This window comes from Monodon monoceros, unplaced genomic scaffold (genome assembly GCF_005190385.1).
Source record: "Monodon monoceros isolate NGI ecotype Baffin Bay Population unplaced genomic scaffold, NGI_Narwhal_1 Super_Scaffold_15, whole genome shotgun sequence".
NCBI lineage: Eukaryota > Metazoa > Chordata > Mammalia > Artiodactyla > Monodontidae > Monodon > Monodon monoceros.
This window is the reverse complement of record NW_021703771.1, coordinates 80532892-80549534: the sequence shown is the minus strand read 5'-3', so window position 1 is coordinate 80549534 and position 16643 is coordinate 80532892. Positions and strand designations below refer to the sequence as shown.

Genomic DNA, 16643 nt, shown 5'->3' with positions numbered 1-16643 from the left:
GATTTCAAAATCATCTGGGACCTAAAATCTTAATCTGGAAACTGACTGGATATGTCCGCAGAGAGACCACCAGTCCATTTCTCACACGAGGATGGAAGGTGGAAATCACTCAGTTTGCCACCGGCTCACAGCTAGCATCGCTGCATCCCAGTCATTTCCACAGCTCAGCAGCGCTCACAGAAAGAACACATACCTTGCCATTCTTGCCGTGTTATACAGAGTACCTATCCTTTGGACCCTTCTAAAAAGATGTTAATAAACAGCACCTCTGCTCCAAAAAGTCCCACACACATTTATCTAGTGAACAAGTACAAACTTAGCAATTTTAATCAGTCTTTGCAGACAAGTGTGGATATGTATATGCATATATACATATATATATATATATATATATCAAAATTGAGAATTTACAAGTAAGATTTGACACAATTGGTCTAGCGGTGGGTTAATTCCATAGGATAAATCTTAAGTAGGCTACATTTCCTTTGGTGGCATTTTTAGTAATTCAGTTCTACTGCATAGAAAGGGATCCAAAGCTTAAATTTAGCTACTTTTGGAGGGGTCCAGTGAGAAAAAAGAACATGGGTGGTGTTCCACAAAGCAAGCACAGCGTGTTTATGCTGATCCCTGGAGATACCAAAGTGTCTGAACTTTGTGCCTAAAACGTATGAAAGTCACACCAGGCGTCCTGGTAGCTGCGCATGTCTGCCGTCTCTGGGATGAGCTATTATAAGCAAAACATGTGGAGAAGCAAAGTTAACAGCAACATTGAATCCTGTGTGTGGTCCAGGCCAAGAAGTAGGACTGAGCTCCAGATCAAAGATGCCTGAAGTGTCCGGTGTCCACCGTGTGGCCTTGCTGACACTGGGGACAGTGAGGCTTGGGACACCATCCCTTCTCCTGCTCACAGGCCCTAGTGCAGGTTAGTCGAGGGGGCCGGGCAGGACGAGCTTCCGGCACGACCGTCCTGTGGTTACCACTTCCCTGGGATGGAAACCCCACACTCGTACCAGCCCACGTAGTAGTAGGGGGTTCCAAAACCTATGTTGCCAAAGCTGACTGGCTCCTGGCGGTACTGGCGATAGTAGCCTGGAAGGTAAAAGGAAAGAGAGGGAAAGAATAACCAGTAATATTGTGATTTATAAAAGAAAACGTATATTTGGTCTTCATCTCCATTGTTGGCACAGAGCTCCTGAAGCCCTTGGAATTTCCTGAGTGACAAGAGCTATAAAGGTGTGTGGAATATTATTACATTCATAGTAAACCCTGTTCAACCACACCGGAGTTTATGCTAAGGACGTGACTTTCGGAAAGCATCTAAGGATAAGGGCTGGTCGCCAGAGGAACCAACCGTGTGATTGTAGGGGGGGGGGGTAACCTTCAGCCCTACCCACAACTTCCAGGGAGGAGAGAGGGGCTGGAGATTGATGAAATCACTACTGGCCAATGATTTCATCAATTGTGCCTATGTAATGAAGCCTCCAGAAAACCCGCAAAGGACAGGTTTGGAGAGCTTGCAGGTTGGCGAGCACATGGAGATTCAGGCAGAGTGGTGCTTCGAAGGGGCATGGGTGCTCCCTGCCCTTCCCCATACCTTGCCCTATGCATCTCCTCCACCTGGCTCTTCCCAAGTCACCTCCTTTTATAATAAACTGCAATTTAGTAAGTGAAATGTCTGAGTTTTGTGAGCCCCTCTGGCAAGTTAATCAAATCCAAAGAGGGGGTCATGGGAACCTCTTATTTACAGCCTGTCCTTATCAAAAGGACAGGTGACAAGGTGGACTTGTGATTGGCATCTAAAGTGCATGAAGAGGGGCGGTCTTGCAAGACTGAGGGCTGGAACTATGGCATCTGATGCTATCTCTGGGTAAATGGTTTCAGAATAGATTTGAACTGTAGAGCACCCGCTGGTGTTGGAGAATTGCTTGGTGGTGCGGGAAAAGAACCCACACTTGGAATTGGTGTCTGTATCATAGCATCAAAAGCACCTGAACCAACTGGAAGAACCCTCATCCTAACAACCTCCTTTCGGACAGAAGGTTTCTGATAAGTTGTTCTTGTGACAAAAGTTACTTCCAAATAAATACGACCTGTGCGGAGTCACAACACCCACCCTCTGAGGTTTATCCCAAGGATGATTTGTGGGGATAATCCAGTCTCCACATGTGTGACACAGGTAGGAAAGAGTGCTCATTAGTTCTCTCTCTCTCTCTCTCTCTCTCTCTCTCTCTCTCTCTCTATCTCCCCACAGAGGAAGATCATTTTAGTCAATCACAATGGAGCACTCCCAGTAGGGCAGGCCCTGAGCTGGGCAAGCAACCTTAACCAAGATTCCCACAGAATCTGGGGCCCCTGACTTGCCTAGAACCGCAGGCCTCCAAGATTTACCTCTTGGAATCTGCGGTAGACTTTCAGATCTTTCAAGTAAATCTCTCAGAGGAAAGAATCCTGTAGCAGTTCTGACCACTTCTCCTTTCAAGAAGTGATGCTCCAACCTCCTCAAAAAATGTTGGCAACTCAACAACTGCTCTCACCCCTTTGGCCCTGTGTCCTCTTGTAACATGAAAGGTTACCTGCCATTCCGCCAGTGAGTTTCCGATGAACCAGCACCTCTGTTCAGAGCCAAAACCATGACAGAACAGTCACAGAAACACAGTGAAATACAAACGATGCATTTAATACTAACCCTGGGGCACTGCAAGATCCTGAAACAATTAAGAGATGTGGGGTATTATGTATGTTTATTTTGATTGTTAACTTTCTGTGTCAACTTGGCTAGGACATGGCGTCCAGCTATTTGGTCAAATATTATTCTAGGTGTTTCTGTGAAATTATTTTCTAGATGAGATTAACATTTCAATCAGCAGACTTTAAGTAAAGCAGATTACTCTCCACAATGTGGGTGGGCCTCACCCAATTAGTTGAAGGCCCTAGTAGGAAAGGAGTGACTTTCCCTGAAGAGAAGGGTCTTCTGCCAGAAGCCTGCCTTCAGACTAACTGCAGCATTGGCTCTTCCCGGGCTCTCTAGCAGGCTTGCTGGCCCGCCCTGTAGATTTTGGACTTGCCACAGCCTCCACAATCATAGAGCCAGTTCCTTAAAACAAATCTTGTTCTCTCTCTCTCTCTCTTTCCCTCTCTCCACCTCTGTCTCTGTCTCTTTCCCTCTCTCCATCTCCCATTGCTTCTGTTTCTCTGGAGAACCCTGCCTAATATACTTGTTTTACTGTTTTGTATATTTTAATGTATCTTAATTTTTTGAAAATGGGTAATCTTTGTACCACCTATGGTATTTTTTTCCACACTAAAAAATGTTAAAGATCAGAGCACCTTATATCTTAAAAAATGCCACATCACTAAAAGTGCTGGACTTCATTCAGTTGTTCTGTCTGTTTATTTGGGGACTTGGGGCAGTTAGTAATGTATTACAAGTTGTTAACTTTGAGATTAATATACTTATTTTCACCTTGCAATGCCATCATGAAATAGTTGATACATGATCTCCTGAAGCATATCATGGTTGGTTTGTATTTGTTTATTTTTTCTTTCTCTGGACTCTTGTTCATGGCATTCTCCACCTGGAAGGCCCTCTAATCTTTGCATGTGTTTTTATGACTCAGCTCAGACTCTGCCTCTTCTGAAAACCTTCCCTGGAAGTCTCAAGCGGCAGCCCCGCCCTTTTTTTTTGTTTGAAGTATGCGGGCCTCTCACTGTTGTGGCCTCTCCCGTTGCGGAGCACAGGCTCCAGACGCGCAGGCTCAGCGGCCATGGCTCACGGGCGCAGCCGCTCCGCGGCATGTGGGATCTTCCCGGACCGGGGCACGAACCCGTGTCCCCTGCATCGGCAGGCGGACTCTCAACCACTGCGCCACCAGGGAAGCCCAGCCCCCGCCCTTTGAACTCAGAGAGTAACTGTAATCTGCACAATTACCTGACAATGGGACCATCATGTGACATAACTCTTGTCATTATTTGTACTTTAAGTTGCTTGCTCTTGGTTACCTTTCACATATTTATCCTCCCTTCCCAATTACTGACCATGTTTCCTGAGGGTAGGGGTAAGGTCTTATATTCCTTTGTGTCCCTACCTCTCCAAGGCTCACCCTAAACCCAGCATGTGGTAGGAGTATTTTGTTTCTTCCTTATTTTTATGCTCCAAAATTCTGCTAATATCCATCTTCAAATGGTAAACCAAATGCAGAGCTACAGTGAATTTTCTCCTTATGTCAGCCCTCCTCTCCACCCCCCAGTATATTACACTGGGCCTTGGTTCACATTACCTTGAGTGGTAGGGAGGGCTTCTATGTAGGACTGAGGCCCTGTTCTTCCATCCAGGTGTGAATCCACAAATTGACAATGGTCTTCACCTCTTCCCCAACTGTCCCCAATGCTGTAGAATGTATCTGCGTAAGGGAATGCGATGAGTCACTGACTGCTCCGGAACTGCCGCGCTGGCTGAGGAATTTGCACAAGCTTTGAAGTGGGCACATGACTTCAACTCTGTGTGTCACACTTTCCATGTTTGAAAGATGGTGATAATGGCACCGGTTTCAAAGTGTTATAAGGATTCAGCAGGCTCATGTATGCTAAATACTTAGCAAGTGTTCATTAAATGGAAACTACTAATATTATAGGCATTTTCAGCCTGTAGATGGGAGACCTTTCTACTCTTTGGTTTAAAAACAAGGAGGAAACTCTGATAGGCAGAGAATGTATCATGAAATAATTATGAAAAGCATGAATACCTAGAAAAATAGAAGAAACTATTTTCACACATAACTAGAAGTAGGGGGTGTGTCTGTAGCATGAGGCGCTGTCCTTGGTCCTGAACCAGAGCTGCACAGTAGGGCAAAGGTGTTTCTCTCAACCTTGGGATACCAGACATGGCTGTGTAGCCTCTCCCGGAGCAAAAGGACAGTGTGCAAGAGGGAAGAAAGAGCAGCAAGAAACGAACAGACTGGCTGTAGGGAGAGGCATATACACGGAGAAATTGCAAGGGTGGGGGATGGTTGGGGAGATTTTGACATTATCTAGAAATCATGAGCAGCAGCAAGAAACAAAACAACAAAAAAACTGACCTCTGACAAAATATAAACCAGCTGAGGGAAAGTTTTCTTTCTTTTTAAATGTATGTATTAGAAAAATTAAAAGTTGTGCAAATTTTGAAATACAAAACAATTTTGGGTAGATGGGTGAGTTAAAACCAGCAGGGGAGAAATGGCACTTTGAAATGTTAGTAGTTCAAAGTAAATACTTATGTTATTCTTTGTTTTAATCCCCTACCATGATGAAAACAATGTAATTTTTGGACACAGAACAAATAGTGCACCTCATATATGTTTCACCATCCACAATTGTTTCTCTGTAAAGTTGTTCCAATGGCAAAAATCGTAGGGGGTACTTCTCCTCAATACTTCCAGCTTACACTCATACCTTAAAGAAACTTAAAGGCCATTTTTCTTCGTTGTTAATGTTATGGGATTAACAACAAAGAAAAACGGCCTTTAAGTTTCTAAGAGAATTTTGGATTTCATTCCTAAAAAGTAGTAGATTTAAAATATATACATATATTCCTGGGTACCAATGTAAATACTAGTCACTCCAGAATAGAGCCTGCAAAACTGGCTTGCACTTGAGCCAGACTGAGATGTGATGGGTCCATACCTCAAATGTATTCTGATGCACCTGCTATGTCAAGTTAGCATCTGATAAACTAAAAGCTTTCCACACCTTCCCATAGCACAGCATCCCTAAAGACCTACCTTTCAGGTTATCACTGAGGTAGATCTTATACCGCAGTGAATTACAAAGAACGACTCCCACAAACTTTCTGTACCACGTCCGCTTCACATACTGTCGGCCGTGGCAGTCCGTGTAGCCAGGGTCATGTTTGAAAGCAAATGGGATCCAGATGGGCTCACCACCTGGACGACACACAGCACACCTTCTAAGTCATGGCGTTTCACAGTGTTTATTCTTGCACAAAATACCGGAGAATTTGATTTATTCACTGGGACTTCCCCTTCTCTCAGGGCTTTTCTGAGCAGTTTTCCCACCTCCCAGTGGTCTCTCTCTCTCTCTCTCTGTGTCTGTCTTTTCTCTTCTTTCTTTGTACTGAAGTACAACTGGGGAGTTCCTTGTACCTGAATGCAGTTAACGTATTTGCATTTCTATAAAGGATTCTCAGAGTAAGAAAAAGCCTAATTTAAGCCAAGGAACATAAGCTATAATGGCAAATTTGACCTTGCAGGGCATGTCACCCTACCTCCCCACCCCCAAAATCCCTCAGCACAGGCACCTCCTGTTCTTATCACTCATAAGACCAGTCTTGAACCTAAGCAATAGGTCTTTCTTGGTTTATTTGAAAAACAAAGTAAAATTTTGTCGTACACTTAATGCATTTTGCTATCTTTTCAGCAATTTAAAGTATTCAAAGGGGTTATGAAAATAAAGTTATCTATTTTCATAGATACTGGCCACCCATAATGGTTTTTATAGATATTGGCTGCTATGGCCCTATTTAAAAATTTCCAGAACATGCTTTTCCCTAGATTAGGATGATGGGTGCAAAGAAACCAAAGAAGTTGTCAGAAAATTATGAAAATACAAAAGCGGTTCAGCGTGTCTACTTGTAACCATAACAATCTCATATTCAATATTCAACTTGATTACTAGAATGTCAAGTTTGTCAAGAAACGAAACTTACCTGGTGGCCTCACAACGAGCAAAGGATTATCTGTAGATTGAAAAATAAATAATTGACCTCACTGTTACATCACACAGCCACGCAACTGTTGAAATGTGGTTTTTTTGTAATTAAAAGAACTACCCAAGCTAGAATAGATAAAGAAAGTATAAGATTCATTTGACAGATGCCAAGACATTCTCTTAGTTTTTACTTTCTAGGCATTTCCTTTCACGAAATACTCTTTTCTATTTACATTGTCTTGTTCTTTATATAGAAGGTGTGGGTCCTTGACGATAATATTTTGACATTGGGTACCACAAAATAATTCAATACTCATTATGTTTTAAAATGTGTCCATCTTGGGAAAACAGTTCAGTGGTTTCTTAAAAAAGTAAAAACACACACCTACTATGCAATCCATCCATTCTACTCCTGTGTATTTACCCGAGAAATGAAAGCATATGTCCTTAAAAATACTTGTACATGAATGCTCATGGCAGATTTATTTGCAATAGTCCAAAAGTAGGAACAATCCAATGTCTATTAACAGGTGAATAGATACAAACTGTGGCACATACAATGGAACACTGCTAAGTAATAAAAAAGAATGAACTACTTATAAATATGACAACATGGATGGATCTCAAAAGGATGCTACGTGAAAGAAGCCAGACAAAAGAACTCACACTGTATGATTCCGTTGATACAAAATTCTAGAAAGTGCACATGAATCCATAGTGACAGAAGGCCCATGAGTGGTTGTCTGAGAAGAGGGGAGAGGATGGGCACACGGGGAGGGAAGGGAGGGCTGGATTGTACAGCAGCAGGAAGAAACTGTTGGGGTGATGGCGCTGTGCACCAGCATGACTGCCGGGATGGCTCCAAGGGTATAAACATACCCCAAAGCTTCCTCAGCTGTACACCTTGAGGATGAACAGTTCACTGTATGCCATTTCTACCTCAATAAAGCTGTTTTAAAACATGTCTATATCTTAGCCCAAATAGTGCCACTTAATATGAAACTACATTATAAGGAATTCTGCTTTAGAAGAAGTTCATTTTTATAAAATACAGGCCAGGTAAACATGGGCCATCCTTTTTTTTTTTTTTTTAATTATCACAGAGTAAAATTACTTTTTTAGGGTACACATCCTATGAATTTTTACCACACGTATAGACTCATGGAACTCCACCACGATCACACACAGAACATTTTCGTCCCCCCAGATCTGCTGTGCGCTGCCCCTTTGTACAGACCATTCATTCTGACATCACCTGCTATCTATAAAATAAAGTGACATACCATTAGCTGTAAGTGTAAATGCTTGTTTTACTCTCCTGCTCTTAGGAAATAATCTAACCAAATGGAAGCGACAGCCACGTTAGAGTGGAGCCGACCCAGCTGGGCTTCTGTAAGTGCCTGTCTTGGGACCATGGGTACCAACTCTCCAGCCTGGCTTCCTATACAGAAAGGCTGCCAACCCGGCACCTGCCACCATGGGCCAGCTCTGTGTGTACTGCCTCAGACCATGACCACGGGGACATTTCACGGAAGGGCTTGAGAGCTCTGCACACCTGCATCCCAAAGTAGGGACATCCTCTGAGTGATATTGCTTGCAAGATGGACAGTATTTTAATTAGACCCTCCACGTTAAGTAGAGACATTTTCGTCTCCTAGTAAAGGAAGCAACTTAGAAATGTGACTAATTGAAAGAAGCACCTGCCCCTCAGGTCACATGACATTTATGCTCTTCAGCTGTTTGCAATTAAAAAAACAAAAGGAATTTATCTCTGTAACTAAATCTCTACAGATAGATTCAAACTTATCTTTCCCACATGGTTGAAAACTAGATTTTTTTCCCCCCTTTTCATTGGAATTTGACCTTCTCACTTCCCAGGCAGTTCCAATGAAGATTACTTTAAATTTTATTATCCAACTTTTAGCTTAGCAGAAAGAAAATCATGTTTATGTTATAAAATGACATCCAATATGAACTGATTAAAGAGAAGAGGATTTCACTTCTTCAGTTTTTATTCTATTGTAGACATGATTTCAGACTATTTGTTTTTAAGAAAAGGAAAAAAACGAGGACATGAAGTCACCCATACCTGATTCTGTGACAAATGAGACCGAAGGGCTGATAGGTCCGTAGCCGTGAGGATTTTTGGCTTGAACTTTAAAATAATACCTGAAATTGGAAGAAAACATATTTTGAAAGAGAACCTTGTTTAATTTTTGGGTAATGAGACAAACACCCAAACTATTCAGCACCTGCTCCGTGGCAGGGTTTGAGTCCTATTTTTCACAAATGGATACACCACTGCTATTTCTTCGGGTTATTTCTAAACTTTCTCATTTGCCAATAACTTTTCAAAACAATACATGTGACTAATGGGAACAGAGGGGCATACTGGGCAAACAGGTCACTTAGATTGTGTGTGTTATTTAGAGCGTCAAGGGTTGAACTGCCCTGCGCAGGCCCGTCCTTGGATGCAATGGTCTCCTCTTGTCCCGTCTTGAGTTCTACTGACCGGAGGGGGAAGATGGAGCAGTGAAACGCTTACCAAGCAGAATTCCAATTGTAACCTAATTCTAATCACTGGACTGTGTGTGAAAAAGCAGGATGTTTGACAGTGTGATGATGCAAACCCATTGTTGGCAGGGAGAAGGCTGAGCAGTCCTGAGGCCGGTCTCCTCGGGGGAACTAACACGACAACAATGTTCTGGGTGCAGGACAAGTGCTATGCTTGCCTCTGGAGCCTTAAAGTCACTGAGTTTCCAGCTTCTGTGCCTCGTGGAAAGAGAAGCAAGTCCGGGAAGGGGAATAGAAAAAGGCCTGGAGAGGCTTTGCTGTGGATTAATCTTTTTCTTGGAACAGAGAATGTGCTAGAAAGCACATTGTCTGAATCAGCCCGTTCATCTAGAGGGAGAATGACAAGCCAGGTAGGTTGGGAGTCCCAGAGCGTCTTACTTTGGACTCTGATGAGCTCTAGGACCAAAAGTGGTGACGAGAAAATACTGGAAACCAACACAGTTAAGACCCACTCTACCTACTGCTCATCTCTGTGTTGTCCTCCCCTCTGGGATTCCAGGTGTTATCTGTGCTCTCTTAGCCCCTAACTATCAACACTTCCAGGTAAAGAAGGTGGGTAAAAAAATCCCCGTGCGGGGAAGCTCTCCACCACTTCAGAGAGTTCACAAGGAGTCTTGGTTTCCAGCTAGCAGAAGCTACACTTCAATGTTACAAAATCCTGTATTTGATTGTCAGACACACAGATCACATGCACTAATTAAGGTACCCTACATTTTTAAAAGGAGAATTATTTACATTTAGAGAGCAAAGGCATGTGTCCGTGGCACCTCTGCCCTGGCACCAAGCCTCCTGAGTTTCTGAGCTTCTGAGAACCACAAGGGAGCCTCTGGTCTCACAGTTACACAGAGGTATTTGACTTGGGGTTTGATTAAACAGAGAGCAAAGAAAAGCCCATTCGGTAAAATCAAGTCTTCTTTTAAGCTTTCCAAGAAAGTATATTCACATCTCATTTAGGATAGAATGCTTTTTTAAATGTCATTTTTTTATAAAAAAGATATGCACAATTAAGAACATAGGAATTCCCAAATCTCAATTCACTCAGCATTTCGTGTTTCCTCAGTTGTGCGTACTTTTAACTCCGCGGTCGTGGAGTTATTTAAGGCAGACTCTGCTGGCCGTTCAAGCAGTGGGTTGGGCATACATCAATGATAACAGTCCAACTTTACAGATACTTTTTTTTCCTTAAAAAAATAGGAGGGCTTCCCTGGTGGCGCAGTGGTTGAGAGTCCGCCTGCTGAAGCAGGGGACACGGGTTCGTGCCCCGGTCCGGGAGGATCCCACATGCCGCGGAGCGGCTGGGCCCGTGAGCCATGGCCGCTGAGCCTGCGCGTCCGGAGCCTGTGCTCCGCAGCGGGAGAGGCCACCACAGTGAGAGGCCCGCGTACCGCAAAACAAGAAAGAAAAAATAGGAAATCGAAACCTGGAGAGTGACACTGATATTCAGAGGCTACAGGGGACCTTTCTGTTGAATATTTCTCAAGCCATCCCTGGAGCCACGCTGCTACCTCTTCCCCAGCTCCACAGAGGGAAACACCCTGTGCAGTTGAGGAGATGGCAGAGAGACTATTCCGATTTCTTGGTTGTATCCATTTTGTTTTACCACTGAAACCTACATATTCTCCAAATCTACCCTCCTGTCCACACAATAATTCCAGTGCTCCGCAAAGCCCACATGGCCCAGTTCTAAAGATGTATTTCCACTTGAACTTGCCTAATGTGTCAAAGTAAGTTTAAATATGCTGAGCTGAAAAACAACATGGGATTATGAAAGGAGTAAAATTCCTATTTTCGAAAACCACATAAGACTTTTTCTACAGACTAAAATGTACATTTCATACACTGAAGAGTCTCTGTCTCACCCAAGAAACAAAAGCAATCCATGCCTTGCCTTCTTCTACAAGCTTCTGGCACCTTCTTTTGAACAGCCTCCATGGTGACAAATCTTTGTACCTTAGGTATGGACTTACAATATGAAGATTCCAGAAAGTGATTCAGGGCTGAGTTGGGTGAATAAGGTGGGCAATGCCCACTTAATCTTGTCAAAAAAGAAGATTCAGTTACAAAGAACCAAAGCCAGTTTGTACATCCTGTCTCCTCTTGGGCTGGACCGACTTCTGCGTCTCTTACGAGGACTCTGAAGGGGGTCCTGAGAAGCCCTGAGGACTGTGCAGAGGGTGGGGAGACGCAGCCTCCGTGGAATAAGCACGTGGACACCCCAGTGAGCCCATCGGAGACGCCCTGCGTTAGGGGAAACGCGGGGAAAAATGAGCGTCCTTACATCGTGGCACGCTTCCCGGGCTGTAGAAGTTCAGCAGCTGTTGGGGGGTCGGAGGAGGCCTCCGTAGGAGGAGGCACACGCCCCGCCTTCCAGCCGGCCCACTCCCTCCGCAGGACGCGCGGACCACGGGGCAGAGGTAGCTGCTGCTCCCAGCCTATCAGGGCGCTCAGTGTGGGTGGACGCAGGACTCGAGCCTCAGGGGACACCAGGGCCCTCTGAGACCAGCTGGTCCAGCCTCCAGCCTCCTCTCCTCCCCATTCCCGCCCCCGCCCCCGACATCAGCCTCCTTCTCTTCCTTAAACCCACCGGCTTCCCAACACCCTTCCTGCCTGGAGCAACTTGACCTGCTCACCCACCTTCTCCAGGTGAAGTGCTGCTTATCTTACTCCCCATGGAAGCTCACCTGACTGCATGCTAACCCCCAAGTTCAGGTAAAAAGCCCCCTATCGTACCCTCAGAGCGCAGTGTACTTCTCCCTCACAACACTGGCCGGGGAAGGTTCATACTTATGCATCTATAAACCATCTGTCTCCACCAGGCTGTGCGAGCCAGGAGGGGCCACGGCGTACTGTGCACCCCCGCCCCACGCCCGCCCCACGCCCGCTGCTCTCTCCTGTGTGGGGCCCGGTGCCTGGCCTGAGCAGACACTCAGTGAGCACTTACCGGTGGATCGTGGACACTCAGTCATACCTACTGAAAGAATGAATCAACCATCCTACGTAACCGGGCCCTGATATTATTCACAACTCAGCATCAGTTTGGTACCAAAAGTTGCCACAGGAACGCTGGACTGCGGAGGGCGCAGGGGACTGGGATTTGCAAGGAGGCATGCGGCCAAACATCCCTAAGGCCTCTTTCAGCTGATACTGAGGCTGTGCTGTAAGAACATTCACTCTGCCCACAATAAAAAAAATGGGATGTTGACTTCATTTTCTTTAGTTTTATTCTTTTTGTAATGAATCAACTTTTCGTTACTATCAGAGAAGAGCTAAGAAAAGTGCTCTCTCAGTTTCCTGTTTTTTATTTGCTGAATCTCAAAATTTATAACAGTTTATGAAAGTGCAGTCCAAGGGAGCCCAGGACATTAACAGGCCCTGAGGAAAGTTCTCCGCTAGTGTAGAAGTCTCTCGGTGCCCAAGGATATTGTCCAGTTTCTATCCCTTTCAACACATTTCTGTTTAAGGAGAGTATTTTGTTCCAATCTCCTCTGTGTTCCTCTGACTCTATAAAAAGTGGGAGACCTTGGGTCCAAGTCACTTCACTTAGAACACTTTGCTATGGAAACACAGTGGCTTGACATGACACGGTGTGCTAGAGCCATTCTACAGGCTTTAGAGAGCCGATCGCTAAATATCAGGAATTCTGCAGAGCCAGGGTAGCTCAGAATTGGCCACGGTGGGAGAAATTGGCAAATACCATAAATCAGTTGTTATTGGTTTTTTTTTTTCCCCAGAGAGCCAGTTTACAAGCATACCACAGCTCAACCACTGTGTTCTTTCCTGATGGCTGTTACCAGCAAAACCAGACAGTATAAGAGAGGAAATGCACACTCATGCTGTTTGTACCCTCGAAACAAGTCCTGCGTATTTCACACTGGGGGCTCACTCTGAGATGGCCCTCTGGCTAGCGAGCCACTGCCCCGACTAGCTTACACGCTTCTTGTAACCGTTATTAATGTGTAAAATACATCTTTCTTGAATGATCTGAACTTGTACAGTATAGAGTCTGAGTAATTGCTGCTCCATCAATGTCACGTACAAAGCTCGTGCTACCTAAGCCACCATGGGGTGAGTGCAAACAGATCGATCCCCTTTCAACACACAGAGCAACCTTCCCTTCCCCAATGGCGGGTAGTTTTAGTCTCCGGAAAATAGGGAACAGAAATACAATAATCTAACAATTACGGTGCCCTAGTGCTTTCTCCTAAGAAAAATACATGACATATGGTGAGCATTCATTGATAGTCTATGAGAGCTAACTAGAGAATTCAAAAGAAACCATAAAAACATTTTTGATTAATCCTTTCCTTTTCAACCTAAGGCTATCCATGACCAGGCACATAGGTCTCGTTTTCTGTTTGTAAATGACTGACACGTCATACCTTGTGTTTGGCTTCAGGTTCTCGATGGGCAGGTGAGTTACTGATGAAGCTTGGGTGGACCACTTGTTCCTGATGAAGTCTTCATAGGAAGCACTGTAAACCAGGTAACCTACGAGTGGAAAGGAGGCAGAACCCGATGAGCGCCAAGGAACCACATCACACCAGAGGCATAACCCAGGGGAGGACGACGGGAAGGAAACAGTGGCGTGGAGGCAGCTCTGTGCGAGAAGTCAAGAAGGGGAGTGTGTTGGGTCAGATGGGATAGAACGCTGGTACCCACTGGTGAAACCAGATGCAGATGACAAAATTAAAGACACTTCCTGGTGACGAGCTGGTTCCCTACTTCTCTTCCGTGTCCTCATCTCCCACATTCCCTGGCCTTCCTCATCTCCTTAGGACTGATAACATCTGTGAGCGCGCAGCAGAAGAAAGGAGCAGTGACCTCCACACGAGTATTTAAGAAGCTCCCGGTAGAGATATATACAATCGTCCTTCAGGTGAAACGAAGAAACCGTGATGGTGAATGCCGTGTGTGTGGCTGAAAGACCCCAGACTCACGGTGGGTGATCTCCTCACCTACTGCTATTGGCTCCCCTTTAGTTTCTAGTTGTTGAATATCTCTGCCTGCCCTTGACCTCGACGTCTAGTGACAACAGTCAGGCAGCTCTTTTCTCTGCCTTATCTGCTGTTAATGGGCCTCAGCGGGTGGGCCCTCAGCCCTGACACCTGCCCAGCCTTCAAGGCTGCCTCGTTAGGCCAAGGGAAGCTCACGTCACAGCTTCACACATTCTTTACTTACGTTGGAAGGAAATCGTTGTCAAGTACTTTCTACGTGCCAAACATCATGCCGAATCCTTTGGATTAAGTTTTACTTCGATGAATTCTCCTGGTCCTAGTACATAGGTTTCCCTGCCCTCATTCTGACACATGAAGAGACTGAGTCTTAGAGAGGGGGTAAAAATCCAGTCCAAGTTCACATTCGTTAATTCATTCAACAAATATTTACTGTGTGCCTTCTATGTGTCAGACCCTGCACTAAGTGCTGAAGGTCAAATGGCGACTCGTTTTATCTAAAACTCCAGGAGCAGTAGGCCGGCAGACAAACAGGATTACACAGCCGTGATGAGAACTAAGGAGCAGCCCACATGCTGGGGGACAGGGGGCGGGCAGAGCTCCCCCAGGGCCCCGAAATGGGGCTGATGACTGAAGGATGGGAAGCAGCTAAGATGCATGGTAGGAGGTGGAGTGGATTCCAGGTAGCGGGAATTCGTGGGCAAAGATGACGAAGAGGGAGGAGCCAGGAGAAGGCGGAGCCTCCGAGTGGCAGGGTGGGAGGAGGGGCGACAAGAAATGAAGCTGAGGAAGCACAAAGTGGAAAAAATATGCAGGGCCCTTTGGTCACGAAGGCTTTTGCTTTTCATTCTAGAAGAAAGGGAACGTATTGAAGGGGTGACACAACAAGACTGTCTTCAGCGCATCTCTCTGGTGCAAAACGGAGGACCGACACGGTGTGGGGCATGGATGGGATGGTCTAGCTAGACAGCTGTCACAATATCCAGGTAAGAGGCGGTGACAACTCAGGCTCCATCGTGTTAATGGAGGGAAATGGATGCATGCAAGAGAAATCTGAAAAGTGAAGCTGACAGGATTTAGTGATGAACTGAATATGGAGGGGAAATAAAAGGAGATTTTAAGATGACTCCAAACCTTCAAGCTTGCAAAAAATGGGTGGAAAAGTGAGGGCTCCTCTGAGACAGAAAGCCCAGATGAGCAGGTTTGGGGCTCTGAAGGATCATGAGTTTGATTCTGGACACGCTGAGTCTGAGACGCTTTGGAGACATCCCGGTGACGATGTTGAGTAGACATGCTTTTACTGTTTGAGGCTCAGAGGAGAGGCAGGCTGGGCCTTGAGCTATAAACCAATGACTCCCCTCCCAGATGAATTAAAACCGTGTGCGTGGGTAAAATCCTGGAGCGAGAGAACACAGAGTAAGAGGAAAAGAGAACTGAGGACCAAGCCTTCAGCAAGTCCGATCTTTAGTGTTTGGTCAAAGAGGGTGAGCCTGTGAGGGAGACTCGGGTTGAGAGAATTGGATCGCAGGTCAAGGAGGAAAAGATCAATAGCACCAAAAGCATCTAAGAGGCAAACAACTTCATTTAGCAACCTGTTCTCTCTGACTGCCTCCATTAAGACCTATCCCGGTGATGGAAAGGGTGGATTAGAGTCACACAGCTAATTGCCGAGCGCACAGGGAGCAGAAGCAGAGGCACTGGGCTCTGAAGCCTTTCCACGCTGCTTTCTGGAGGAATTCGTTCTTCTCTTTTATCAACAAATATTTCATAAGGACCTGGGAAGGGTTGCTGCTCTCTCCACAGGGTTCCCTCCTCCTCTGAGGACAGCCGCATCAAGCCACACATGCTGCATATAACAAAGGCACATCCTCACACATGTGCCCGAGGAGCCCCGTTTTGACGGGTCTGCCCGGCTAATCCGCCTTGAGATCAACTCCATCAGAACCCTGTGCTTCGTCCCACATGCTACGCGGGTTTCTCTGCTTATCCTTGGGTCTGAATTTTTATAATGTGCTATCAGAGCACGTGTAACTCCTGCTTTCTCTGTTCTTATCAAAACCTGTCCTGAAAAACTCAGAGGCCATCATGTGGGTGATTTCCTATGGAGTCACTCCCGATGGAGTAACTGCCTCACTCATTGGGACTGATCAGGGAAAGCAACGGGTTGCAGGCCTACTCACTCCGCAGGAGTTTCCTATCGTTTGGATACCACCTGGTTACATGTTGACTCAGCCGCCTGTGCAAGAGAGTACAGCTGGTGGAAACCAGCAGAGCGCTCAATATCTCACGGAGCTACCAGGACCCAAATGCCCTGCAGTGGGCCCAGAAGTGTGATGTTCTGTTTGGGTCTGGGAGGTATCTGTGTATCCACTTTGCCTCGCTGTTCTACAGCGAAAGGAGCTGGTACTTGAT

General features: G+C 45.5%; 1 protein-coding gene across 1 annotated transcript in view; it reads right to left on the bottom strand.

Moving 5' to 3' along the window:
* Positions 1–306: 306 nt before the first annotated feature.
* The window catches only part of FNDC1 (fibronectin type III domain containing 1), a 71543-nt gene continuing 55206 nt past the window's right edge, over positions 307–16643 (bottom strand). Inside the window, exons 17-22 of the mRNA XM_029224185.1 lie at positions 13659–13767; positions 8795–8874; positions 6704–6733; positions 5760–5921; positions 4278–4400; positions 307–1089 (exon numbers count right to left, since the gene is read on the bottom strand). Coding sequence (XP_029080018.1) covers positions 974–1089; positions 4278–4400; positions 5760–5921; positions 6704–6733; positions 8795–8874; positions 13659–13767 — 620 coding nt within the window. The 3' untranslated portion in view covers positions 307–973. The remainder of the gene's footprint in view (positions 1090–4277; positions 4401–5759; positions 5922–6703; positions 6734–8794; positions 8875–13658; positions 13768–16643) is intronic.